Genomic DNA, 23,995 nt, shown 5'->3' with positions numbered 1-23,995 from the left:
AAAAAATGCTCTTTTGCCCATTTTTTGAATAGTTGCCTTCAATGATGAAACTCTCTAATAATATTGTTAAGGCATTTTATGCTCTAAATTGTATGTAATGGGATCTAATGCTTGAATGACGAGACTCTTTGATTAAATCTCAGAGGCATTTAATGTTCTGGATTTATGTAATGCTATTTAGTGGGACTGGTGTGACTTCACCATTTTCTTTGATTGCATTCAGAATAGTTTTTGGTATAATCAAACCCTTAAGACTAGGCCTTTCTCAGGTTATTTATTTGCTTGAAGAGTAGTAAGTCTTCGGTTATTTACTAGTCCAATAGTACTAAGTTTTGTACTCAATTATTTTTACTTAGTTACGAATTGTGTCATTACTCAACCTCTCAAAGAACCATGGACTTGGCCATATGAAATCCTTTTGATGCACAACTCGACATTTTGCCTTACTGGTTTTCTATCTAAACTAACTTAATTGAAGATCATCTAGGATTTAGTATATGATTAGAAATTAGTAGAGCCTTTACATTGATAGTACTTATGGCTTCAGGATGGCCTTTCTCCATGCTCAACCTCTGCTTTCTTTAACTAGGATTTGAGGATAACTTGCAAGGCAAAAATGACAAAAGCCTCAAACTAGTGACTTGGTGACAATAGACATCAAGGGTGTTATCTTTCTATGTTGCTCTGTAATGATCTCTCTTCACTGGACCCCTAGTTTTTTTATTTTCAAGCTTTTTTCAATGTTTTGTGTGTTTTGTCATATCTTCTTGTGTGCATCCAAACAGAGTTCAATATTATTGAGGATTTTTTAAAAGCTCGCCACGCCAATAGATAATAATTTAGCCAGTTCTCTGGCTCTCGCTAGGAAATGCCTGCACTTCAATCCAGGTAAAAATAGAATAGATAAGGCATTGTTAAAAAATGGCTCAATATGTGAATTTGAATACAAAATAATGCCAAAGACTATATTATAGAGAGAACCCAACTTAAGGATGCATATTCTCGCATTTTAGACTTTTATTATACGTAAATTACAATGATCGCATTTCTATACACAAATAGAATAGAAATTGCTTTTATGAGCTATCTATAAAGAATTGAATCCTAAAGAATTAACTCAATTTCATCCAAAACTGTGGACCACAGAAGGCTTGTAGTTAGTACTTGAAAGTTTGGGTAACTTAATCACTGCAATAATCCCTGCTGCAAGTGCAAATAAAGCTGCCAAGACAAATGCAGGTACATTGCCTCCTCCAAACAAAGCATCCCATGGACCAGCTCCAAGGGCAACAATTATCTGCACAGAGACAGAAAAAACAAAAAAATCACATTCAACCACCAGCAAACAGAAGACAATTAACTATTGAAGTGATCAAATTCCAGGCCATGTACAAGCTTCAACAGCAATAATTAACTCTACATGAATTAAATGTGAGAAAAATGAGATAATATATTCAAATGACATAATAGAAAAGTAATGTTCGCATTCAAAAAAAATGATAACAAATCAATGTGAAGTGAAGCAAAGTAAAAGAATAAACAATTCAAACTAAATAGGAATGCAAACATGAAATACACAAAACGTGGCTTTTCAGGGTAAGCAAGGTGACTGGTAAAAAGAAATTAACACTGGAGATCTGAACTCAAAACTATAGAAAGGCTCAATTGTCTCTGTCCGCTGGAGGCCAATATGAGATGAGCTGAGGTGTAATAGAAAGCTGTTGTCTCTATGAATTGAAGGCCAAGAAGACATCAGCTGATGTGCAACTGAAAGGCCACCAGTCTCTAACTACTAAAATTTAAATGTTAATAAAAGACTGAAGTAACTGAGGTAGAGGTACAGGAATTGAACTGTGTGCATGTAATTAGTTCCAAGAACCATAAGATTTGAAACCATGGCCTAAGTATGACATGTCTCTGTTGAGTTCACACATGTTTTAAGAAACTAAGTGCTTACGTCACAGAACCAATATCCCCTACCTTGTACAAGATCCTAGGAAAGTGACACCCATAGAATAAAGACTTTGCCTGACTGAACTTTTAAACTTAACTTCTAACAGTTCTCTGTTAGGGGTTAGATGACATGTATAAGATACTAGTTTACTGTTATAACCTTGCTAGACTAAGGTTTATCCAATCATATATTCATGCAATGTCTTTAAGTTGGAAACTTCTTACGCAAATGTAGAAACAAAGCAGACTAGCTCAACCAACCCTGCTACACTGATGCAAACATAAGAAAAAATCTACATTGATTCAACACTGCAACCTCTCCATAATCTTAATACACAAACCAGATAGATGCAGAGAATCCATGAATTGGCAGAGTAAGAACTTTGTGTATTGCTAATTTGTTCAAGTCTACAATTTATGATTATTTTTCCTGTGGTTGAACTCTTCTTTAAAGAATTTTGTAGAAAGAGGCATGAGATTGCTTTTACAATAAAACAGACAAGCGAAAACATAACAAAATCTGAAATTTCCGTGAATGTAACATGGGGAACTAACATGGGTTGGACTGCTGTCCACACAAACCTATATTTATCTCATATCCACAAACAAAACTGGTAGAATTATGGGGATGTTTTGCCTCTCTTATTTAACAAATTCACTAATTACTGACCTATGGTAAACCCACTTGGAATATGCAACCAACTTGGAACAAGAAGAATTCTGAAATGAATTCGACTAAGGGATTTTAAAAATGAATGGCTAGCCAAAGAAACAACAACATAAAAAATTGAATACACAACTCCCATGGAAAGGACAAAGAAGAGCATGGCCATGATGAAATGGTAACAATAAGGGTGCACTCAGAGGGTGGACAGATGGCAGTAATATAAGGAAGAAAAAGAGCTTGCAACCAAACGCATTTGAAGATGAAGATAGGTACCCACCTACTGTAATGTCAACTTAAGCAGTAATATCTTGAAAATCCTTCTTTTTCATTGCAGAACTAACTTAGCTGCACAGTTTCTGGAGCAAAATGGAAATCCCTTGTCGCTCAGTACTCAGTAAAAAAGTTTTGTTTGTATCAAAGAAAACAGCTGCTTGTGATAGCAACAAACAAGATCCCAACATCAATGGAACCCTAAGGCCCTAAGGGAATTTGAAAATGATATAACATTCTTGAAAAGACTCAGACAAGTTTTCTGCAACACAAATTGACTCATATAACTGTGATCGGCCTCAAACTCAAGTTCTGCATTCAATATAATCTACTGAATGCACATCCAAATATGAATGCACACACTGAAATGCTATTTTTCTTGGACATTAAATAGTCGCAACACCTTTGTATTTCATGGAGATAAGTTATATTCCCAACGATGAATGAGTTGGATAGGAAGTTTTTTTTTCTGAATTTCATATAAACTAAAATACAAGAAATTACCTGGGGAATGACAATAGCAAGGTTTAGAACACCAGTTGCCAAACCTGTAAACACAAGTGAAGTCAATGGAAGTCTTTATAGAATCAAAATTTTAAATAATTGTATAGAATATAACAAGTTCTGTCCATTTGCATTTCTAAAACAAGAAAATAAGTTTGTATATCATAAAACCAACCTTGACCACCTCCTGCATCTGCAGTCAACTCAGCAGTAACAGAGAAAGGAATGCTGTATGTTATCTGCAGATAAAATCACATTATATTAAAATTTGACTCATGCCAATTATACACCGAAGAGGACAGTAAGGTTCTTGTGGTATGTTACAGATTTATACCGCAAGAGGAAAACCCAAGAGGGCAAACAACGCCACTGATGCAGCTTTAACAGAGCTAACATTCCCAATCATATATTGAATTCTTTTGTGATGCTCGCTGACAGCATAGGCACTTATTACTGCTGTGCTTGCCATACAGACAAAAACGATAAAATTGCTTGTTGCCCAAAGATCTTTTGATCCCCTCCATCGACACAACGGATCAATCAAAAATGAGCTGACTCCAAGTACAACCTACAAAAAAAAAAATCATGTCCTCGATTACAAAGCAACCATGATAGCTATTGACGATCCACATGATAATGAACTGCATACATGTTAAGCCTTTAAAACAGCACATACTACATGCTTCCAGTTTACTCCACAAACTAAAAATTTCGAAAAAGCAATCTACTGCATTTCAAAACACATTTATTCCGGATCTGATCCTTACAGAATTTAATAGCAATCCAAATGCTCCTTCTTGAACACCCTTCTGATAAGCATCAGCTTCTGTAGCGTTTCCTTTTGGATCCCCCTGATATACTTCTCTTCCCATCCAATCCGTATCAAAGAGAAAAAATGGAAACCAAGACAACTACATCATAAAAAATATGTTAGCACACTGCTAAAGACTCTCCAAGACAAAAATGACTTCAATATTTAACAATAGCTTATATGGTGAATAGGAGTTAGAGGCAGTGATGGTCATGTGCCCAGACAAAAAAATTTAAAAATACAATAATTGCATACCCAGCTGAGTGCCATTACTAAGAGAACAGGTCTCATTGCAGGAGGAAGATGTCTCATGCTGGTTAAAATGTTGACTAAGACGCCCCCAGACCCATCCTTAAACTCTTCATGTTCATCTTCTTCCATCTTTGGGGACTGGACCACTGTATCATTGTTAGCTGAGGGAGACTCTTTTCCATTTCCTTCAGCATGAATTCCATCTAGCTTTGTATTAGTAATGCCAATATCCTTGAACTCATCCACCTGAAGAGGTAGTAAAGGAGCTGAGTCGCTAGTCTTTTGTGGAAGACTTGCAGGCAATGGGATCTCATTAGCAAAGAAGAGGGTAAGGGCTGTACATATCAAAAGAAAGACCTGTATCAAAATTGGGGGTCAGACATTTTTTCAAGAAATCAAAATGAGGAAACACATCACCTTAAAATCCATTAGATTTTTCATTAAAACAGCCCTTGTATGTAACTAAGCATTTCTATAAGCATGTCCCATCCCATTCATATTAAATGAAGGTTCCCAGCTATTCCAGATAGGTATGTGTGTGTTTCCCCACCCAATAATGTTTATAATTTTCATAAAGGTTCATAGCTATCGAATATAGCATGCTATTCATATATAAATTATAATTAATGAGTGTTCATGGGTGTTTGCACATGTGTGCATATCACCAATTAATAACTAGCATTTGCTACCAGCATGAAATGCTTGAATAAGAGTAGTAAGCAAAATACCAGAGATAACAATTCATCAAGTGGACCCATTCAGCTAAACGTTCAACAAAACCACAATAGTGAAACTACACAAACCCCCCGCCCCCTCTATGAAAATTATTTTCATCATGGAAGCGAGCCAGTAATTTCCCAAAAAAAAAAAACACAAAGTCAGTGACTTCCAAAAAGAAATGGTTTTTTAATCACCAAGTGACTTTCCCAACTGCTGGTGCATTATTTTATTTTTCTCGCATTTAGTTTCTTCAATTTATTGCATTAAATGCATTTATGACAAGATAAACTTACTTGGCTAGGTTGTATTTTATCATATGCCTTAAAACTTTCCTAGTTTGGTGGAGATTTGTGCTATGTCTCCTTTATTCATAATGGTGGTACATTCACATCTCTTGGTGTTGTATCTGATATATACCCACCTCATATAGAATTGCATCTCACCCTATGGTATTGCACCCTTGATTAGAAGGTTGTCTATTCTATCATATCGATCCATTAAGTTTTTCAAGCTTTCCATTAGGCCTTCTTGATCTTGGGCAACTATCTCCATAACCAAATTTTACATGGTACCAAAGAAAGATTGTTTAAGGCTAGTCTCGTAGAAGATATAGAATTAGAAACAGTGATCTCCTCTTCCCTTGAATGGTCACTTCAAGAATCAAAAAAACTTGTAGGAAAATCAAATTCTAGTAAGATTCTCTTTGTGGCTTTGAATTGCAAATGCATTTTGGAGTTGGCTGAAACTAGGGAAACCTGAGGACACATTCCCTGCCCCCAAACCCCCATCCATTAGGCATTTCCAGGATGGTGGGACACCAAGGGATGTTCCCCTACCATCCCCAATTCAGGAAACATCCCCTGTCGTTTGGGTACAGCTAGCCATCCCTAGGATGACTATGATTTATTTCGGGGACAGCTAGTTATCTGCTGAAGCTAGGAATACCCCATGTATTAAAAAAATAATAATAAAATTTTATTCTTTTTGTTTTCTCTATACCTTTATATGAGAATCAAAACCATATCTTCAAATTTCAAATGTATAAGAATCAAAACAGCTATTCTAATTTCAAATGTGTGAGAATCAAATATATTCAATGAAATACAAATTAAAAGTTACAGTTGCTTGATTTTCTAAAGCATGCCAAGACCTGGTCTCAATACATTCTTGACTTTTGAAATTCAAGAAAAATGAACTATTTTATTTCTTTGCATATTGTACTTTATTTTCTATGAAAATGTTTACTATTTGGCACTGATCATAGTGGCTTCCACTTTTGAGAGAGCAATAGTGACTGATTTATTGACATATTGAAGTTGTTGTTATCAGTTATTGGCCCCTCTCTCTCTCTCTCTCTCTCTCTCTCTCTATCTATATATATACCGATGTCCCCTGCCCATCTCTTGTAAATGGCCCTCTGGCAAATGTCCCAAAAGCATGTCCCCTATCGTCCCTCCGTCCCAAAAAATGTTGTGCAACATATATTCAAATAAATATCAACTCAACATTGAGTCCAAAGTATACAAGAGAATGGATTTTTCCTTTTGTTGCATCTAGCTTTGATATTGGAAGCCAAATTCATGACAGTTTTCATTCTTTGGGAGGTGCCTGCAAGATCTAGCATGTCGCAATCATTTTGGGGCGTTTTGAATCAAATCTAAGTTACCATCATGTCCCAAAAGTCAAAAAAACCCATAAACAATCATTCATGAAAATTGAAACAATTCACCCAGACCCTCAATGAATTTATTTTGTTGGTTTTTTCTCCAAAAAGGGTTGTATGTTTGTAGAAGGTTGTATGCCTCGTGCAAATCTCAAAATTAATTATATCAAAAATGTTGGAAAGAGAACTTCAAATGTTTTCCAAGAGCTGGTCACAGTAAATTTCTGGACCCATATTGAGCAAGATGTCATGCCCTATAGTTGACCTCTGATTTTGATTTTGACAAAAAAAAATTGCTAATTTTGAGAAAGTATTTAGATATTGTTATATGTTGCATGTTGAAGCAAATATTTAGTTTCAATATTGACACCTTAATTTGGCATCTAGGTTAAGACCACTATACATTTTTTTTAGAAAGTGGCAATTATACATGCACTAAAAGTAGCATTCAATTTGGCCTCAATGTTTCATGATTAAGTTTAAAAGGGGTGATTTTGTGATTGTTCATTTACTTTTGTTAGTCTCGTCTCTTACTCTGCCTCTACCCTTTAAGAAAAAAATTCATGTAAGGTCAAAGGTACTTACTATAAGAAGAAAAATCATTACGAAAATGATGGCTTTTAAAGCAAACTAATGAACTTAAGCATTTCCTTCAAGGAAGTCATTCTTATGCCCAATTCTTTTACTCTTGCAATTGCAAATATCAATCATTCATACTCAAACATCTTGTCTGGACACTCATCTAGGAATGAGCAATGTAGTTAGATGACATGCCCTAAGATCTCATCCTTTCTACATCTAGAAAGTCCAATGTCGTTTCATCCATAGCTTCCAGTGATTTAGTTTTGCAAGACATTAACAACATTCCAAATACAGTACCTTGGGATGACTACTTGACAAATCTATTGAAAAAAATTGTGATTCCTTTCATCAACACAAGGTATGGTTCTTTGGACCTTAATGAGAGATAGTGTTTCAAGCATCATTTTCAAGACACGGAGTCCAAGCTGACTCTTATGGACACTTTCATTAGACCATCAATGCTCTATGGTTCTGTGGTGTGGGGGGCCTCCTTGCTTGAAGCAGATTAGGCTTCAATGGAGCGAGTTCAAAAGCTTTTTCTTCGGCATATTATCCTTTGTTGACAAACCACTCCACATAGTCCAAGTTGAGTTTGATGTGCATCCTTTTAGACTTGGTACTATCTTTGACCTATTATGGTTCCTACATCTACTGAGGTGTTTCATGGATTCCTCAAAGGTCGCCACAGGTATACCTACCATGCCTATTGTTCCTCAGTGGATATTGCTCAGTTGAACCCTACAGGGGGGTCTTGTTGATTTTCTTAGGCTTCTATTCTTTTGAGGTTAGTCGGGATTGACATTGACCACCTTCCCCTAATTCAGTACTCTTTGGATGCCTCGGCCCATTCGTCTAGGGTTGAACAGACATATCAAGATGGATATTTACAAGCGGTACATTCTCACTAATTGGGTCAACCCCTTGGGGGACTTGAGTCCAAGACTAGCTTTCTACATCGACCACTTTTTAGAGATTCAGAACAAGATCATTGTTCGCCCCTCCTATCTTTCTTGTAGTTGGTCCCATGCACTTTGTATCTCTCTTGGCTCCTTCAAGGTTGGTTCCCACAGACTCCACATTCAATCTGACCATCACCTACAAAGAGTTGATAGGATTTGCCATTTGTGTGATATGGGGGTGGACGAGACAAAGATTCATTTCATTTTCTACTGCCCTATTTACTATGAGACTCGTGGGAGGTTCTATTGTTTATTTTGAGAGACTCAGTCTCTCCCCGCCTTCCTTGGGTATGCTGATTAGAGCTGGCCTACCCTCTACCTTCAGGAGGCTTTGAGGCTCCAAGACCACTCTTTTCAACAACATTTCCACATGGGCCTACACCAGGATCAACTCATCACATTATTTTCCACAATGGTTTCCCCAATGCAGGGAACCAAATGGCCTGTCGATCCTCCCTTTGGGATCCCTCGTGTGTCCTCACACATCCTCCTTACAACTGTGGCCCACATCCACGCCCTCTCCTAGAGTTTCTTTGATACAGCTTGGCATCTCTTCCTACCCCAAGGCCTGTCCCTTAGTTCTAGACTTCTTTTCGATTGTTCGAGATAGCTAGGGTAGCAGTTCGGCCTTTCTTCTCAGTTCCATGTTTTAATTTTTGTTGTTGCTCTTTTTCTTTTCCCTAGACACCGTTTGGCAATCCTATTGGTGGTTTCTCTATTACCTAGCTCTTGTACTCCCTTTGACCCACTTTTTGGTCTTTCGTTGGACATCAATAAATTTATCTTATCTTGTAGATTTGGAAGACACTATTAAGAACATTTATTTTCTCCATGAGGTCAACTTGTATGAAGTTGCATCTTTTTCTTCGAATGTCATGAAGGCACATTCAGATTATTCTATTCTTTCTCCTACATCTACTTTTAGTGAGAAAAAATTCAACATTTATCCAATAGTCTACAAATGTGAATTGTCATTCATGCTCACAACTTTAGAGTACCATAATGTTATCAGCTTAGTTGTCTTAACTATGGTGTCCTAAATTCATTTACTATATTTGAATTTTGCATACCATTTGCTTTATCACAAAGCTATGACAAGTTGAGGCTCTAGCAGAAGCATGAGGAGATGAAGATTCGTCATTTCTATAACTCTTTGGATTTGTGCTCTTCATTCCTTGGAATACACAGCTCTCTTCTCCCTTTTCTAGATTGTTTTGTAATGAGGTGCCCTACCCTATTGAGCAGTCACTCATGTGTATGTTCTTGTGCTTTCTTTTTGGTCTATTTTAAATTCAAATACAATGTTTTTGGGCTAGGTATGGGTTTTCCTTACACATATGTGAACCTTTTCTCACATGAATGTATTAATTGCATCTTTGTGGGCATTTATGGAATGTGATTTGATATTTGATGGGAGGGGAGGAGATTGTCAACACAAATGAAGGTCAAAATACATACAAAGAAGCCCTGAAAGTGCAAAACAGAAGAACCAAATGCACCTTCAGATTATTCAAAATTCGATTTGGGAATCAAAGAATACTATGGAAAGACTGACAAAGGAGGTAGAATAGCCTCTGAACAAGAGCAAAGAGGTAAGGAACCCGAAGAAATGTTGAATGCGGTTAGAAAGGAGGAATTAGAGTCAGAAGTACTATTATTTTTCTTGCTTGTATTCATACAAAAAATCTGCCTGCGAGGAGATTCCTTGATAATTGGTTGACTAGTGTAGTAGGTAAGAAAATGGATATATATTCATAAGGGTCTCTGTCCTTTTTCATAAGAACTACAACATGCAAAAAAGCATTCTGGAAATATATTTTTCCAATATTGGAAGAACAATGTTTAAAGTTGTTGTTTGATCTCCTGAATCAACTCAAAATGAAGTTTTGTTTTATTCAGTTCCAGGATGGATTGATATGAAAAAAGTCCCCTGGCAAATGTGGAGTTTTAACTTTTCTCCCTCATATTTTGAAGCCTATAGGTAAAACCCTTCAAGCAAAGAACAAATTTTACTTTATCTCATATAATGTTGCTCGTTTCCTTTGATACATGAGTACAGAGCCTTGAAAAAAATCAAGTTTTCTTGGATGGAAACCTTTATAGATGTGAGATAGAAGCTTGACTCATTTCGATGTAAAACAAATATCCGCCAAAAAAGAGTTTACCCTAAAATAATTAATGGTAAAAGATATCCCAAACCCTTAGGGTCAACCTTTAATAATAAAGATGGTCAAAAACCTTAGCACAAGTGCTTCCTAACAAAGAAAATGGTGAATTGGTAAAAGAAGTGACACCAAAAGAGACCTTTGAACCCCACTCAAGGGAAGAGATTAGTCCTCAGAACAACCAATTTGTTGTCCTCAATTTTGAAATCAAAGAATTAGGACAACCCTACGCAATTTTTATTACGGAAGTAATTGGTAAAATACTTGCTTGTTATTAACAGAGACCGATAGGTCAATTTATACAAAAGAATAAAACAATATTTCCTTAGGAAACGATCATAAGGAATAGAAACATTCTATTCTAATAGAGAAAGCTAAAAGACGAAAGCAAACTAAAGCTAGCTAGATATTTACAATAGATAACCATTTAACTAATAATAGACTACTATCTAATATTGTAATACCCTCCCTTAATGGTCAATTCATCCAGAACACCAAGCTGTCCTCTAAATTTGACAAACTTATCACGACCAAGAGGCTTGGTGAGAATGTCTGCAGTCTGATCTGTGTTAGGAACATACTGCAAATCTATAGTCTCGTCTTCAACCAATTGTCATATGTAATGACAATGAACATTAATGCTTGGTTCTTTCATGGAAGACTAGATTTTGTGCTAACTTGATAACGCCTTCATTATCAACAAACAGAGTAGTCGGTCCTGCTAGTGACATCTGCATCCCCAAGCATCCAACGAAGCCAAACAACTTCATATCCTGCCTTAACAAGTCCTCTATATTCGGCCTCTGTAGAGGAGAAAGAAACTGCCTACTGCTTCTTACTGGTCCATGTGACTGCACCAGATCACAAACTGAACACATATCCAGATGTTGACTTTTTATCATCAACAGAGCCTGCCCAATCTGAATCTGTGAACCCATTTAGTTTAGGATTAGAACTTCAAGAGTACAGAAGTCCATAATCTGAAGTGCCCTTCACATAACGAAGCACACGCTTTGTTGCCATCCAATGATCAGCCTTAGAAGCTGTCATAAAGCATGAAATATAGCTAACTGCAAAGCTGATATCAGGCCTAGTAGCAGAGAGGTAGATGAGGCTGCCTACTAGTTGCTTGTATGTAGTATCATCAACAAAAGGAGAATTAGACTTTGAGGATAACTTGGGACCTTTCTCCATAAGTGTAGATGCAAGCTTGCAATCCTACATTCAGAATTTGTCTACCAAGGCCCTAGCATATTTGGACTGAGAAATGAATATAATAGAAGACTGTTGCCAAACTTCAACACTTAGGCAATAATGCATGAGCCCAAGGTCAATCATATCAAAAGACTGGCATAAGTTCTGTTTGATTCCCTAAATCAAAGATGCCGAGCTGTCAGTGATGATCAAATCATCCACATAAATAACCAGAAAGATGATGTCACTGTCAGTAGTCTTGATGAACAGATTTGAGTTTGAAGAACTCCTCTTGAAACCTTGATCACTAAGGTGCTTATCAATTTTTATGTACCATGCCCGAGGGGCCTGCTTCAAGCCATAGAGAGCTTTTACCAATCTAAGAACATGATGGTCTTTACCAACAACCTTGAAACCAAAAGGCTGCATCATGTAGACCTCTTCATGGAGATCACCATTCTGGAAAGCATTCTTGACGTCCATCTGATGGACCTTCTAGCCAAACTGTGCTACCATGGCTAGAACTAATCTGATGGTGCTCATCTTTGCAGTAGGAGCAAAGGTCTCATAATCAATGCCCTAACACTGAGAAAAGCCCTTCGCTACTAAATGAGCTTTGTACTTATCCAAAGTACCATCCGATTTGTATTTGATTCTGTAGACCCATTTGCAGCCAATGGGTTTCTTCCCTGGTGGAAGATCAGAAAGGACCCAGGTGTTGATCTTCAGCAGGCTTTGGTGTTCAGATGTCATGGCCTGTCACCACTCTAGAATTCCTTTAGCCTCGGAATATGTTTGAGGTTCACACACTATGAATGTTGGCCATGAGAGAAAAGTTAACAAAATCTGTAGTTTTGCTCTTTTTCTAAGTAGTTCTCCCATCAATGAGCTCATCATCATGACGATTAGCAAGTGTCTTAGCCCACCACTTAGGCCGGATAGGAGAATGACCAACATTAGTACCAGGAGATGCTTGATCAGCAGGATCCTCATCAGAAGAATTTGGATCAAACTCAGGCAAAGCATCTACAAAGCAAGGTAATCCTGTAGGAGAAGCCAGAGGTGTCTATACAGATATCACTGGTATAATTGAAGCTGCATGAGCTATTGGAGCCCTCCCATCAGGTACACCTAATGGAAGTCGAACTCCCAAATCGTGAGTCATCATAGACTAGTCTATTGGATTAGGAACAGAAGAAACAAGCATGAATGGTCATCGCTGCTCATCAAAGATTACATCTCGACTATAGATGAGACGAGATGTCTCAACATCGATCATGTGATAGGCTTTGTGAAGATTGCTATATCTAGCAAGCATGAGTTTTTGACTCTTGGCAACCAACTTGGTACGTGACACATCAAGGATACAAACAAAAGCAAGGGAGCCAAAAACCTTTAGGTGACTGATTCTGGGCTTGCGACCTAACTAAGCCTCTTCCAAAGTTTTACCTTTGACTGCCACTGTGGGTGACCTATTCAACAGATAAACTACAGCATTAATTGCTTCGAAACATGTCTGTGTTCAAGCTTAGATTGAGCCATCTCAGTCATTGTCCTATTTTGACGTTCAACTACACTATTATGTTGTGGCGTGTGGGGTGTGGTTAACTGGTGTTCGATGCCATGTGTATCCAAGAAGCTAGAGAAAACATTAGAACAAAATTCCCCCCCCCCCCCCCCCCCCATTGTTTGATCTAAGAGTAATAATAGATTTCCCAGACTCTTTTTCAACTAAAGGTTTAAACTTCTGAAATACAGGAAATGCATTTGATTTCTTTTTAAGGAAATACACCCACGTTTTTCTACTAAAATCATCAACAAACAACAAAAAATACCTGGACCCAAGAACAGAAGGAGTGGTCATAGGGCCGCAGATATCGACATGAACAAGTTGAAGTACCTGAGAAGCTCGTCATGAATCGCCACTGGTGAAAGGTGTGCGGTGTTGCTTCCCAGCTTGGCATGCATCACAAACTCCAAGTTGTTGAGTCTAAATCTCTAGCAATCCAAGAACAAGCTCATCCCGAGAAGCTGTGAGAGATAATGCACATTTAAGTGCCTATATCGTTGATGCCAAAGTGTCTTGACAGAAGACCACCGAGCAACCATAGCTAAGTCCTAAGAATCACCAGAATCGGTAAGTCTAAAAAAACCATGATCCTCAAGACCCACTGCAACAGTAGACATAGTCGCCCAATCAATGATGGTGCACTGATTGTGGAGAATGTCGCAGCAACTAACTGACTGAGAGTAGATTTAGTTTCATCCCTGGAACGTAGTACACATCAATGAATATGAAGTTCCTCCCAATAGATTGAATCTGAATGTTGCCTTTGCTGACAACCATGTACTCTTCTCCACCACTAAAAATAACAGAGTCTGAATAAGGCTGGTAGCCAGTAAACCAGTCCCTACAGTGAGTGAAATGACGAGAGGCACCTGAATCAATGTACCGGGCAGATGACTTGACATGATCTGCAGGTCTTTTAACCATGAAGGTGTAAAAGGCAGATTCCACCTACTCAGTGTGCTCTGCACTGTTCGCTTTGGGCTGCGAACCTATTTACTTAGACTATGCAACTAAGCGTGTCCAACATTCAGTCTTCATGTGTCCAAACTTGTGGCAGTAGTTGCATTGAATGTTCTTCTTTCGGGAACCATATGATGCTAGAGCAAAAGACTTCTATTGAAACTTGCCTTTATCCTTTTGAAAGGATTTTGCAGCAAAGGCTTGCTCTGTGGAGGTGGAAATGGAGCTACTACTGAACTGTTGTTTCCACCGATCTTGCTAAAGCAGAAGGGTGCAGAGATCAATGAACTTCAAATCAACACTAGGAGATGTGATGTTGAGAGTCTCGATAAAATGCTCCTAGGACTTTGGTAACTCCGAAGAGTGATTACCACAATATCCTCTTCCTTCATCTTGCAACCGATGGCAAGTAACTGATCACGGATTTCCTGAATCTGATTCAGGTGTGCCTAGAGCAAGGTGCACTCATCCATGACAATAGAAAATAGAGTGTTTTTCAAAATGAAGGCTTTGCTTTTGTTAGAAGTCTCATGAAGACCTTTGAGATGTGTCCAAATCTCGGCAGCTGTCTTGCCAAATGGAATCTGAGAAAGTTGATCATCAGCCACAGAGAATTTGAGAAGCATCACTGCCTCCCAATTATTCAGATTCCATGTATCTTGATCAAAACCAGGAGCAATCGGACATTTCGTAACACCCAGAACAAGTTGATGAGTGTTCTGATATTCAAAAATTGCAATGATTCGTTGCTTCCAAGTACCATAATTTCAACTATTGAATTTGGAATTGTGCTCGAGTAAAATGTTTGTTAGAGATGCCATGGCATGTTTTTCAATGAAAAACTATAAAAATCTGTGAAGGCACATTCTTCGAGGCAAAAAAATGGAAGACCCAAAAAAACAGAGTGACCCAAAAGAGAGCTCGAATAACCCAGAAGGAATCTCTTATCATTTTCTGGATCTGTTGGCTTGAAAATTGAGGCACGAAAATCGACACCTAGAAATATCTAACGACAGCCCAATTGAGCTCTTGAAAAACCCACTAAGAATCTGTGATCAAAAAAAATTCCAACCCCAAAAATTAAGGTTTCGAGCAAAACCCTAGCCGGTTGCAAAAAACTCCAAGTAATGGTGGTTTTGAGCAAAACTAATACTAAAAATGGGTCGAAAAATACAGTATGAACAGATGGCCAATGTTAGAAGAAGGTTACAGCAGTATAGAGAAGGAAGATTGATGCCCAAAAGTCACACGATTAGAAGGGAATAAACAACACGTTTTGTTCTAAAAAACGACCTACGTTTTTTGTTTCTTCAATTTGCAAAGCAGTGATTCGAAGATAACCGCCAAACTCATCACTGGAGCTTGCAAAAAATGCATGGAGAAGACATCAAGTTCCTTAGCCAATGAAAACGAGAGCAAGAAAAAACACGAGTTCATGAAAATCGTGATTTTGAGGGCAGACTGCTTTGTGAGAATACTAAAATCACACAAGATGCAAGTTTGTTTGCAATCATTAATTCGAGATCTTTCAATCTTCAGACAAATTCGATGATTTGTTGTTGATGAATCTCCAAAAATCAAAACAAAAACTCAAATTATTTCAAAAAAATTTAAGAAATAATTTCTAAAAGAAATTATAAATTTTTTGAAAGATTGGCTCTAATACCATATTACAGAAGTAATTGGTAAAATAATTGCTTGTTATTAATAGAGACTGAAAGGTCAATTTATATAAAAGAATAGAATGATGTTTCCTTAGGAAATGATCGTAAAGAATAGAAACATTCTATTCTAACAGAAAAAGCTAAAATGCAAAAGCAAACTAAAGCTAACTAGATATTTATAATAGATAACCATTTAACTAATAATAGACCACTCTCTATTATTGTAATAATTTTCTCTTGGATTCATAGTTGTATCCTCTGTGTTTTAGGTATATTGGATAATGTGTCATAAAGGCAATTTGTCATCCTTGAATTGTCCTTTCCACTTTGCATGCATCCTTTTTTAGGGTTTCCGTCAAGATAATCACCTTGTTGCTTGTTAGGACAAGTTTTTCTTCTCCAACTACAAGCACTAGATTTTTGGCAACCTTCAACGTCTTTTCTCTATTTTTCTTGTTTTGTGTTTTGTTTTTAGTCTTGCTTTTGCCCTAGGATTGTAACTTTTGAAATTCCACTCATTTTGAACTATATTAGGCCTCAAACAAAGTTGTCTAGCTCGAGTTATAAGGAATTAAACATGTTCAGGTGGGGGTTTTCAAACTAATTGCATATCCTAATTAAAATCCCTCCAAAGTGGGCTTTTTATTGATAATTGCACAAAATTAAGATGTAATTTACATGTAAAGTGGGTTTAGAACCCCATTTTAAAATTTCACATCATTTTAAGAAGTTTTAAAAATAATTTTTTGTGATTTACTAGTGTAATGGTGGGTTTTTAAAGTTCTTTTGCATGTCTTTTCGTTAAAACTATAGTTACATATAAATTTAAACATGAGAGACTTTTATGCAAAAAGTGGTGGGGTTTTATTCAACATTGCATGTTGTTGTTGGAAGGTCGGTGCCTCCATCCCCTCTAGGTGAAGGTCTTGTTCAGCATTGACCAATGGATTTTTGAAATGTGCTTAACTACCTCCCGCAAATTCTTGCCTCTAGCTGTTGTGACATTCATTGACAGCTCGATCTTTTGGTGTAACAGCAACGGTGATTCCAACAAGTGGTATAAAAGCACTGGGTTACGGCTTCAAATCCCTCTAGTCATGTTGAGGGGGGCACTGTTGGGAGGTTCGTGCCCTCCACCCCCTCTAAGTGAAGGTATTGTTCAACATAAACCGATGGATTTGTAACATGTGCTTAACCACCTCTCATGGATCCTTGTCTCCAGTTGTTGTGATGTTCATTGACAACTCGAGCTTTTGGTGTAACAGCAACGGTGACAACAACAGTATCACATATGAAAGTCATAATCTCCACAATGAATATATTTTTGACCCATCATAAATGTGGGTTTTTTATATGCAAATACATGTGTTGAGTTGAGAGTTTTAAATATATGTAAAATGCTTTAAAAAATACGTCATTATAAACTTGCATAAATTAAACATATGTAAATGGTTCTAAAAGCAAAATCTTAAGTTATTGGGGCAATTATTTAATGTGTTTGCATAAGTAAATGGCTCCAAAAAACAGTTCTTATTCAAGGGCATGTAAATGCCATTGAAAAACACGTTTTAAGTCATATTGAGTTATGTACTCATGAGGTACATAATGCCGATCTTTTACCCATCTACATATTTTTAAATGCAATCAAATAAATGTAAAGTGGTTCTACAAACCCATTATGACTTTTAAAGACATGTAAAGTGCATTTTAAAATGTGTTTTGAGTCTTTAGTGCTAGGTGGTGATTTTTGACAAATTTGCATGTGTTAAAAATCATTAAAACACATGCAAATAGCTTATAAAAGCTCATTATTCTTGCCAAGTTCTCATTGCTTTTCAAGAAAAAACATGTAAATGCTTTCTAAAAGCCCATTTACATAATAGGTTATGAAAATAAAATCACTAGCACTAGCAAAATGACTTCCAAAGCCCATTTTTTGGCATAAAGTGATTTAAAATGTTGCTTATTACATGCAAATGCATATTTAAAACCTATCTCTGGCTGTAGCTTTGCAAACATATTCAATTTCAACATGTATTTGCCCATCAAAACCCCATTTTTGGTTTTAAAATGCAAAGCCGACTCATATAGAGGCTGTGTTTTGGATTTAAAAACCTGTACAAGGCATCCAACAGTAAAAACATTGGATTTCAGGTGTGCATTTTAATGGTTTTAACCCCGTTTTTGGGCAAGAGTAGCAAAAAATACCTCTATTAAAGGCTCTAATTCAACTTCCAAAACCTGTTTCTGGCCTTCAAAAGAAAAAACGACTTGGCAATGGCATGTTTTTGGAGATACAAAGCCTGTTTTTGACATTTTTTGGAGATGCAAAGCCTGTTTTCGACATTGAACAACAAAAACACCTTAATCTTGGCGTGCATTGAGCTTTGCAAAACTTGATTTCGGGCTGTTTATAAAAAAGACCCAATCTTTGCATGTAAATGGAGTTTTAAACCACGCTTTTGAGCAAAACAAGGAAAAACATCCAAACAAGAGGTTGCCTTTTGGATTCAAAAGCTTGTTTTTGAGTACTATTCATCAAAAACGACATATGGGGCAATGATTGCAAGTGTCTCGTGTGTAATTGCAAAGAAGAATCTCGTCCTTGTGCAAGTATCTATATTTGCAGGTTTGAATAATTCTTTCTTGTTGCTATTAATGTGCATTTTATTTCTTGACCATTAATACTTGTCAAGAAATTATTAAGACTTGAATTTGCATTAATTTAACAAGGGCATTTAATCAAATTCCTTGCCTATATAACAATATCTTGAGATGTTTTGCTAAATCCAAAATCTCTCAAATTTGATGCAGATTTTGAGAGATTGTTTCTTCCCTTGCATTCTCAAGAAAATATATGTTTTCTTATTGATGCAATGTAGGGATTATTTTCTTTTGTTTTTGTTCTTGTATGTGCAAGTCTTTCATTTCTTTTTCAGATTTGCATAGTTTTATTTTGTTTTAATGATCCTTCTACTTCTGTCTAAAATTTCTCCAAGTTGCATATTGGAGAAGTTCTTCATTCTTGTGTATGCAATCAAGATTAAAAACCCCGTTCTAAACATTGAGTTAGTTTCAAGAAGCAGGTTATTTGTCTCAAGGTTAAAGCCCACTTTTCAAGTGCATTATGCATTCTTTCCATGCTTTTACCAAGACTGCAAATGGACATAAAAACCTCATTTGTGAATTGAAGTGTTTGTCGATTAACTTGTAATGGGGCATAAAAACCCCACTTATGAATAAACAACCTTCCCATTTGTATATATACATATGCACCTCATTCCCTTGCTCAAAGCTTGTTATCCATTCATATGCAATAATCCAAGAAAACCCCGTTTTAAAGTTTTTCCCCCATTTAAATAGTTGGTTTTACCTTAATTCCTTCATCCTTCATTGCTTAAAATTTAAAAGTCCTCCAATTATGTACAACATGCATAACTCCAAATATGCAAAGACAAAAGAGCGACACGAGGCAAGAATGATCACATAATGGAGCCTACAAGGAGGTGAAAGAATGATTACAAGCACAAAATGCTTTCAAGGCAAAAATGGTCAATGAACACTCAACAAAACAATCAAGAATGCATATGCATATTCCAATTCAAGATGCTTTCACCAAACCCAAATACTTCAAACTTGCAGCATCTTGTAGCAACATGAAGACCAACAAAGGATGATGTAATAGGTGTTGTGTCCTAACAAACACTTAAAATATTTTCATGTATTTGTAATTTGTATTCAACAGACTACAAGCAATGTAAAAACAAGATGTATTTTCATGTAATAGTATCATATGCACTATAACATGTAATTATACTACAAGTGCATTAGGCTCTATGGTCTTAAGTCCAAGGTAGTTAAGGGTTCCGCCTTCTTTCTCCACCTTTTTCTTAGCCCCTCGCCTATAAATAAAGGAGAATGCTCATTGTAATTATTATATTTTGGCAATGCAAGAAAATTCTATCAGTTTGTATTTGCACTCTTAACACTTTAAGTTTAGATGTGAATTGAATTGCTCTCAATAAAAGGGGCAACTTGCTGTCAAACTTTGTGTTGATTCAAAGTGTTATGTGAGGACATTTTCTGGATATTGATTGTGAGCTTTGGAACTTTGTTCGAGAGGAATTCTATTTCAATTGTGCAGATTTTGAGCACTTCCTATTACATTTAGAGCCAAATTGAACTTTTGAAGGCTTCGTGCTATAGGAGGACAAACTGTTATAGTTGGTAGTGGCTGCAATTACTTAGAGTTGAAGACTTTGGGTTTCATTTGTAAGTGTTTTTATTTAATTTAGAGTATTCAGTAAGAGATTTTGTGCCTTACTGGTTATTCTACTTAAATCTTAATTCGGGATAATCGTAGGAGACTTTGGGTTCATGTACTTATTCCACAAAATATAAAAAGTAAACTACTGCCCCTAGTATAGTTCTTCTGTCAATCCCAAGGTCATCGGTATTATTGTAGCAATGCGGCACTTTTTGTTAAGTTGGAAAGTTGTAGGTGTACACAAATCATTCTTGACAAAAGAGGAATTGAAGTAATTTCAATTAAATTTCTGTTGAAGCCACCTACGATAAGAAGGGCGCCTCCCCTATTGCTGAGAGGAGAGAGAAATCTCATGAGACATTGCCTAAAGTCACAATTATGTAAGTTGTGGACACAGTGACTTACAAAAAACGTGGATCCCAAACAAAACTCTGCACCTAATCAAGCAACCATAGATATTGGTTCTGAGGATAAGATAAATCTTTAACAAGACTATGCACATTATGTTGAGAATAAGCTGGATTCTGTCAATGATAACGATTCCCTGGCTCCCATGAAGATTGATAAAATTGTGCCCCATAAGAAAAATGCTCAACAATTAGTCTTTGACAAATTAAAAGAATAGATGAAAGAAAGTGCAGTAGAAAACAAATAAATCCTCAGACTTTCTCAGGGTTGATAAATTAGTATATCCTTAAGGGATCTCAATTTCTTTACTTCAAGAGTGAAAATAGAGATTTGATTTGCTTCAATTCTTTGTTTCAATAAATAGGTGTTGATCACAATTGCAATGATAAAGGTAGCAACAAGCAGGAGGAGAATTAAAAAAGGAAGATAGTAGAAGTAACAGTTCCCAAAAACCTGGGAAGAAATGTAAAGAGGATAGTTTCCCTAATTTTTTTGACAGATTGTATAGAAACCAGAAATCTTCACAACCCCCATCCCACAATGATTTTGAATTGCATAAGTCAGAAAGCCAGGGACGGGAATTCCCTGAAAGGAAATATGCTCTAAGGACACTGTGATTGCAAAAGATATCTTGAATACCTCCTAATTCAGTAGGTAAAAGTTGTTCACTTCCGTTTAGAAAATGCATTGAGATTTGTGTAGAAATACTCCACTGTCTTTCCCACCAATCATCCCAAAGGGAAAGGTAGATATATCTTTGAAAATTTAACTACCAATTTGGAACACTTGTATAGGGCCAAAAGAAATAATTAAAACATTGGAAATTTATTGCTAGATTTTGAAAAAGCAATTGGTTTCCCTGAAGCAATTTCCAAGATAGTTAAAATCTTATTTCAAGATGCTAATGCTCAGGTGGAAGTCAATCGTTCCCTATCTGATCCTTTCTTTCTAGGTAGATCAATAAGGCACGGCTGCCCAGTGGCTCCTGCTTTATTTGTCATTGCCTCTGAAGGCTCTATTGTATACCCTAAGAGTAAGAACTGATCTAATTGTGCTGTATTTTCTTGGTTTTGTGCTCCCTGACAGCTCCTCTTTACTGAATATTCAATTTGTTGATGCCACTGTTTTGTTTCCAACGTTGAATGAGAGTAATTTGGATAGTCTGGTGGCTAGATATTGTGTCTTTTGCGAGGTTTCTGAATCCAAAATCTCAGATTCTAAATCTAAATTACTGAATTGGAAAGATGTTCCTCCTATTTGGTTTCCAAAACATGGTTGGCAATGGGGTGGGACTGATAAGTTTGTTAGTTATTTAGGCATGTCTGTTAGACCTTCTCCAAAAGATATGTAGGTGGGACTGATAAGTTTGTTAGTTATTTAGGCATACTCTTCTCTGTTGGACCTTCTCCAAAAGATATGTAGGATTGGATGTTTGCTAAAATTATGGAAAGAAATTGAATGGTTGGAATAACAGCTTTCTCTTATTAGCAGGCAGAATACAAGTTTGTCAGAAAATTCTTGCTTCATACTCTAATTTGTAAGCCTCGGTTTGGTTCTTTGCAAGCAACCAAGTTGATAGTGTTCAAAAAGTAATAAGTAAATTCTTATAGTCTAAAGGGATAAGGGCATAATAAGAAACATGTTGTCGAATGGGAATTATGTTGCTTTGATAACGGAAATGTTGGTCTGGATCTTAAAGATTTGAAAATCCAAGGATTTTGAAACGCATGGTTGGCAAAGAACCACGGAAGATCCTTCAGCACAAACATACAAGAGGTAGCATCTTAAGTTTCTAAGTAATCAAGGAATCTCTATCCTCATGATATTTTGTTTGGAAAGTTTAATATGAAACCTTCAGGATTTACTATTTGAGACAGTATTTGGAAGGCTTAGGAGTTTCGTAGCCAGCTAGTCAATGGTTGCAGGGCAGTTAAATCAACAATGAGGTTTTTAGGTTCAGATCTATATGGTGGAATCAAATAAGTAAATAGAAAACCAATTGTTTTGATTGAAGGGTGTTCTGCTAAGAGATTTAATAGTGACGGAATCTCAACCTTTAATGATATTTTGATGATTGATAAGCTAGAAAGTTGGTCTCAATTGCAGATGGAATTCAGCCTTCAAGATTCTTATATGAGTTATTTTTTGTTAGTAAAAAAGATTTGGAATCAATGAAGGTTCTCAAATCAGGTTAAATTCAATCATCTGTATTTGAAAACTTTAAATGGAAGGATGTTACCCCCTTTTTAAATAGAAAATCATGTGGTCTTTATAAATTGTTGTCTCAATACCAAGAGATTCTTGGTCATGTGAATAATATCGAGATCCCAGATTGGAAAAGAAAGAACGGTTTGTGACTGCCGTAAAGATATTGAATTTTTATTTTTTTTAAATATCGCTGTACATCAGCCATCTGGTCCATTTTTATGAGTGATATTTTATGTTGGGGCTATAGCCTATGGGGACCATGGTTATAAGACTCGGAATTGCCTAAAATTGGAAAGCATGTTCTCAGCTAACACTCAATCTCGGCGATAAAAATTGGCAGATTCGGCAAAGTGAAAAACCCAAGAATTTGAGAGATTTTGAAGGATTTAAAACTTGTTTCATGCACCTTAACAATATAAACCTTAAATACACAGAAGCATCATCAAATAGAAGGTAATTTGACCATGTACACAATTAAACATTGATTACATTAGTATAAACACAAACTTGTCATGGAAGGAAATAACACACTTAGATATATAAATATTGTGAAATATATAGAAAGCTTGTGGAATATGATATCCATGGCATCAAAACAAATATTAAAACTAAAATTATGAGAATAAAGATCAAAGGATGTTACTGTAGTCATCCCAACGCCACGACAATTCATCCGCTAGCATCTAAGTTGGATCCTGGATGATGATGTAACCATGATATTTGCTTTTGTCTTAATGATTGGATGTAGTTATCCATCCATGTATGGACCCATACATAAATACACACAAACATCCATACATTCATATATAAATGCGTACATACATACACACAATGTACATAAACCCATACAAACATGCAATTTAATTCACACATGTACATGTTATTGGTTCCCAAAACTACAAATTGGAAATCCAAGAGCTTGCCAATTCTCCAACAAGATTCCACAATCAGTTCTGGCCAATGAACGAGAATCACCTTGATTCCCCTACATTTTAGGCTTCGCTACACCTAGGCGGGTAAACCTTCACCTCAAACGTTGACTACTTGGTTCAATGTTTTTCTATAGCGAATTTAAGGCTAGCAAGGCCCTCAAACTCAATCAAAATAAAGTTGAATGTTAAGTGCTTAAAATGGTTGAATGTTTTGTATAATACTTATCAATGATTGATTAGATGCTT

At 36.4% G+C, this 23,995-nt stretch overlaps 1 protein-coding gene across 3 annotated transcripts in view; it reads right to left on the bottom strand.

Annotated features, from left to right (window-relative positions):
* Positions 1 to 320: 320 nt before the first annotated feature.
* SUT2 (sucrose transporter 2) overlaps positions 321 to 23,995 on the bottom strand; it is a 108,315-nt gene continuing 84,640 nt past the window's right edge. The window contains exons 9-15 of one of the 3 annotated variants that reach the window (XM_089807570.1): positions 4,461 to 4,814; positions 4,162 to 4,305; positions 3,729 to 3,962; positions 3,570 to 3,633; positions 3,395 to 3,438; positions 1,165 to 1,297; positions 321 to 877 (exon numbers count right to left, since the gene is read on the bottom strand). In XM_089807570.1, coding sequence (XP_089663696.1) covers positions 840 to 877; positions 1,165 to 1,297; positions 3,395 to 3,438; positions 3,570 to 3,633; positions 3,729 to 3,962; positions 4,162 to 4,305; positions 4,461 to 4,814 — 1,011 coding nt within the window. In that variant the 3' untranslated portion in view covers positions 321 to 839. Of the gene's footprint in view, positions 878 to 938; positions 1,298 to 3,394; positions 3,439 to 3,569; positions 3,634 to 3,728; positions 3,963 to 4,161; positions 4,306 to 4,460; positions 4,815 to 23,995 lie in introns of those variants that run through there. The other 2 variants (XM_089807571.1, XM_089807569.1) reach the window with 2 other exon arrangements.

This window comes from Cupressus sempervirens, chromosome 10 (assembly GCF_028749045.1).
Source record: "Cupressus sempervirens isolate cs-2001-9-10 chromosome 10, ASM2874904v1, whole genome shotgun sequence".
Classification (NCBI taxonomy): domain Eukaryota; kingdom Viridiplantae; phylum Streptophyta; class Pinopsida; order Cupressales; family Cupressaceae; genus Cupressus; species Cupressus sempervirens.
Note: the sequence above shows the minus strand (reverse complement) of the source record. Positions and strands in the feature narration are given on the sequence as shown.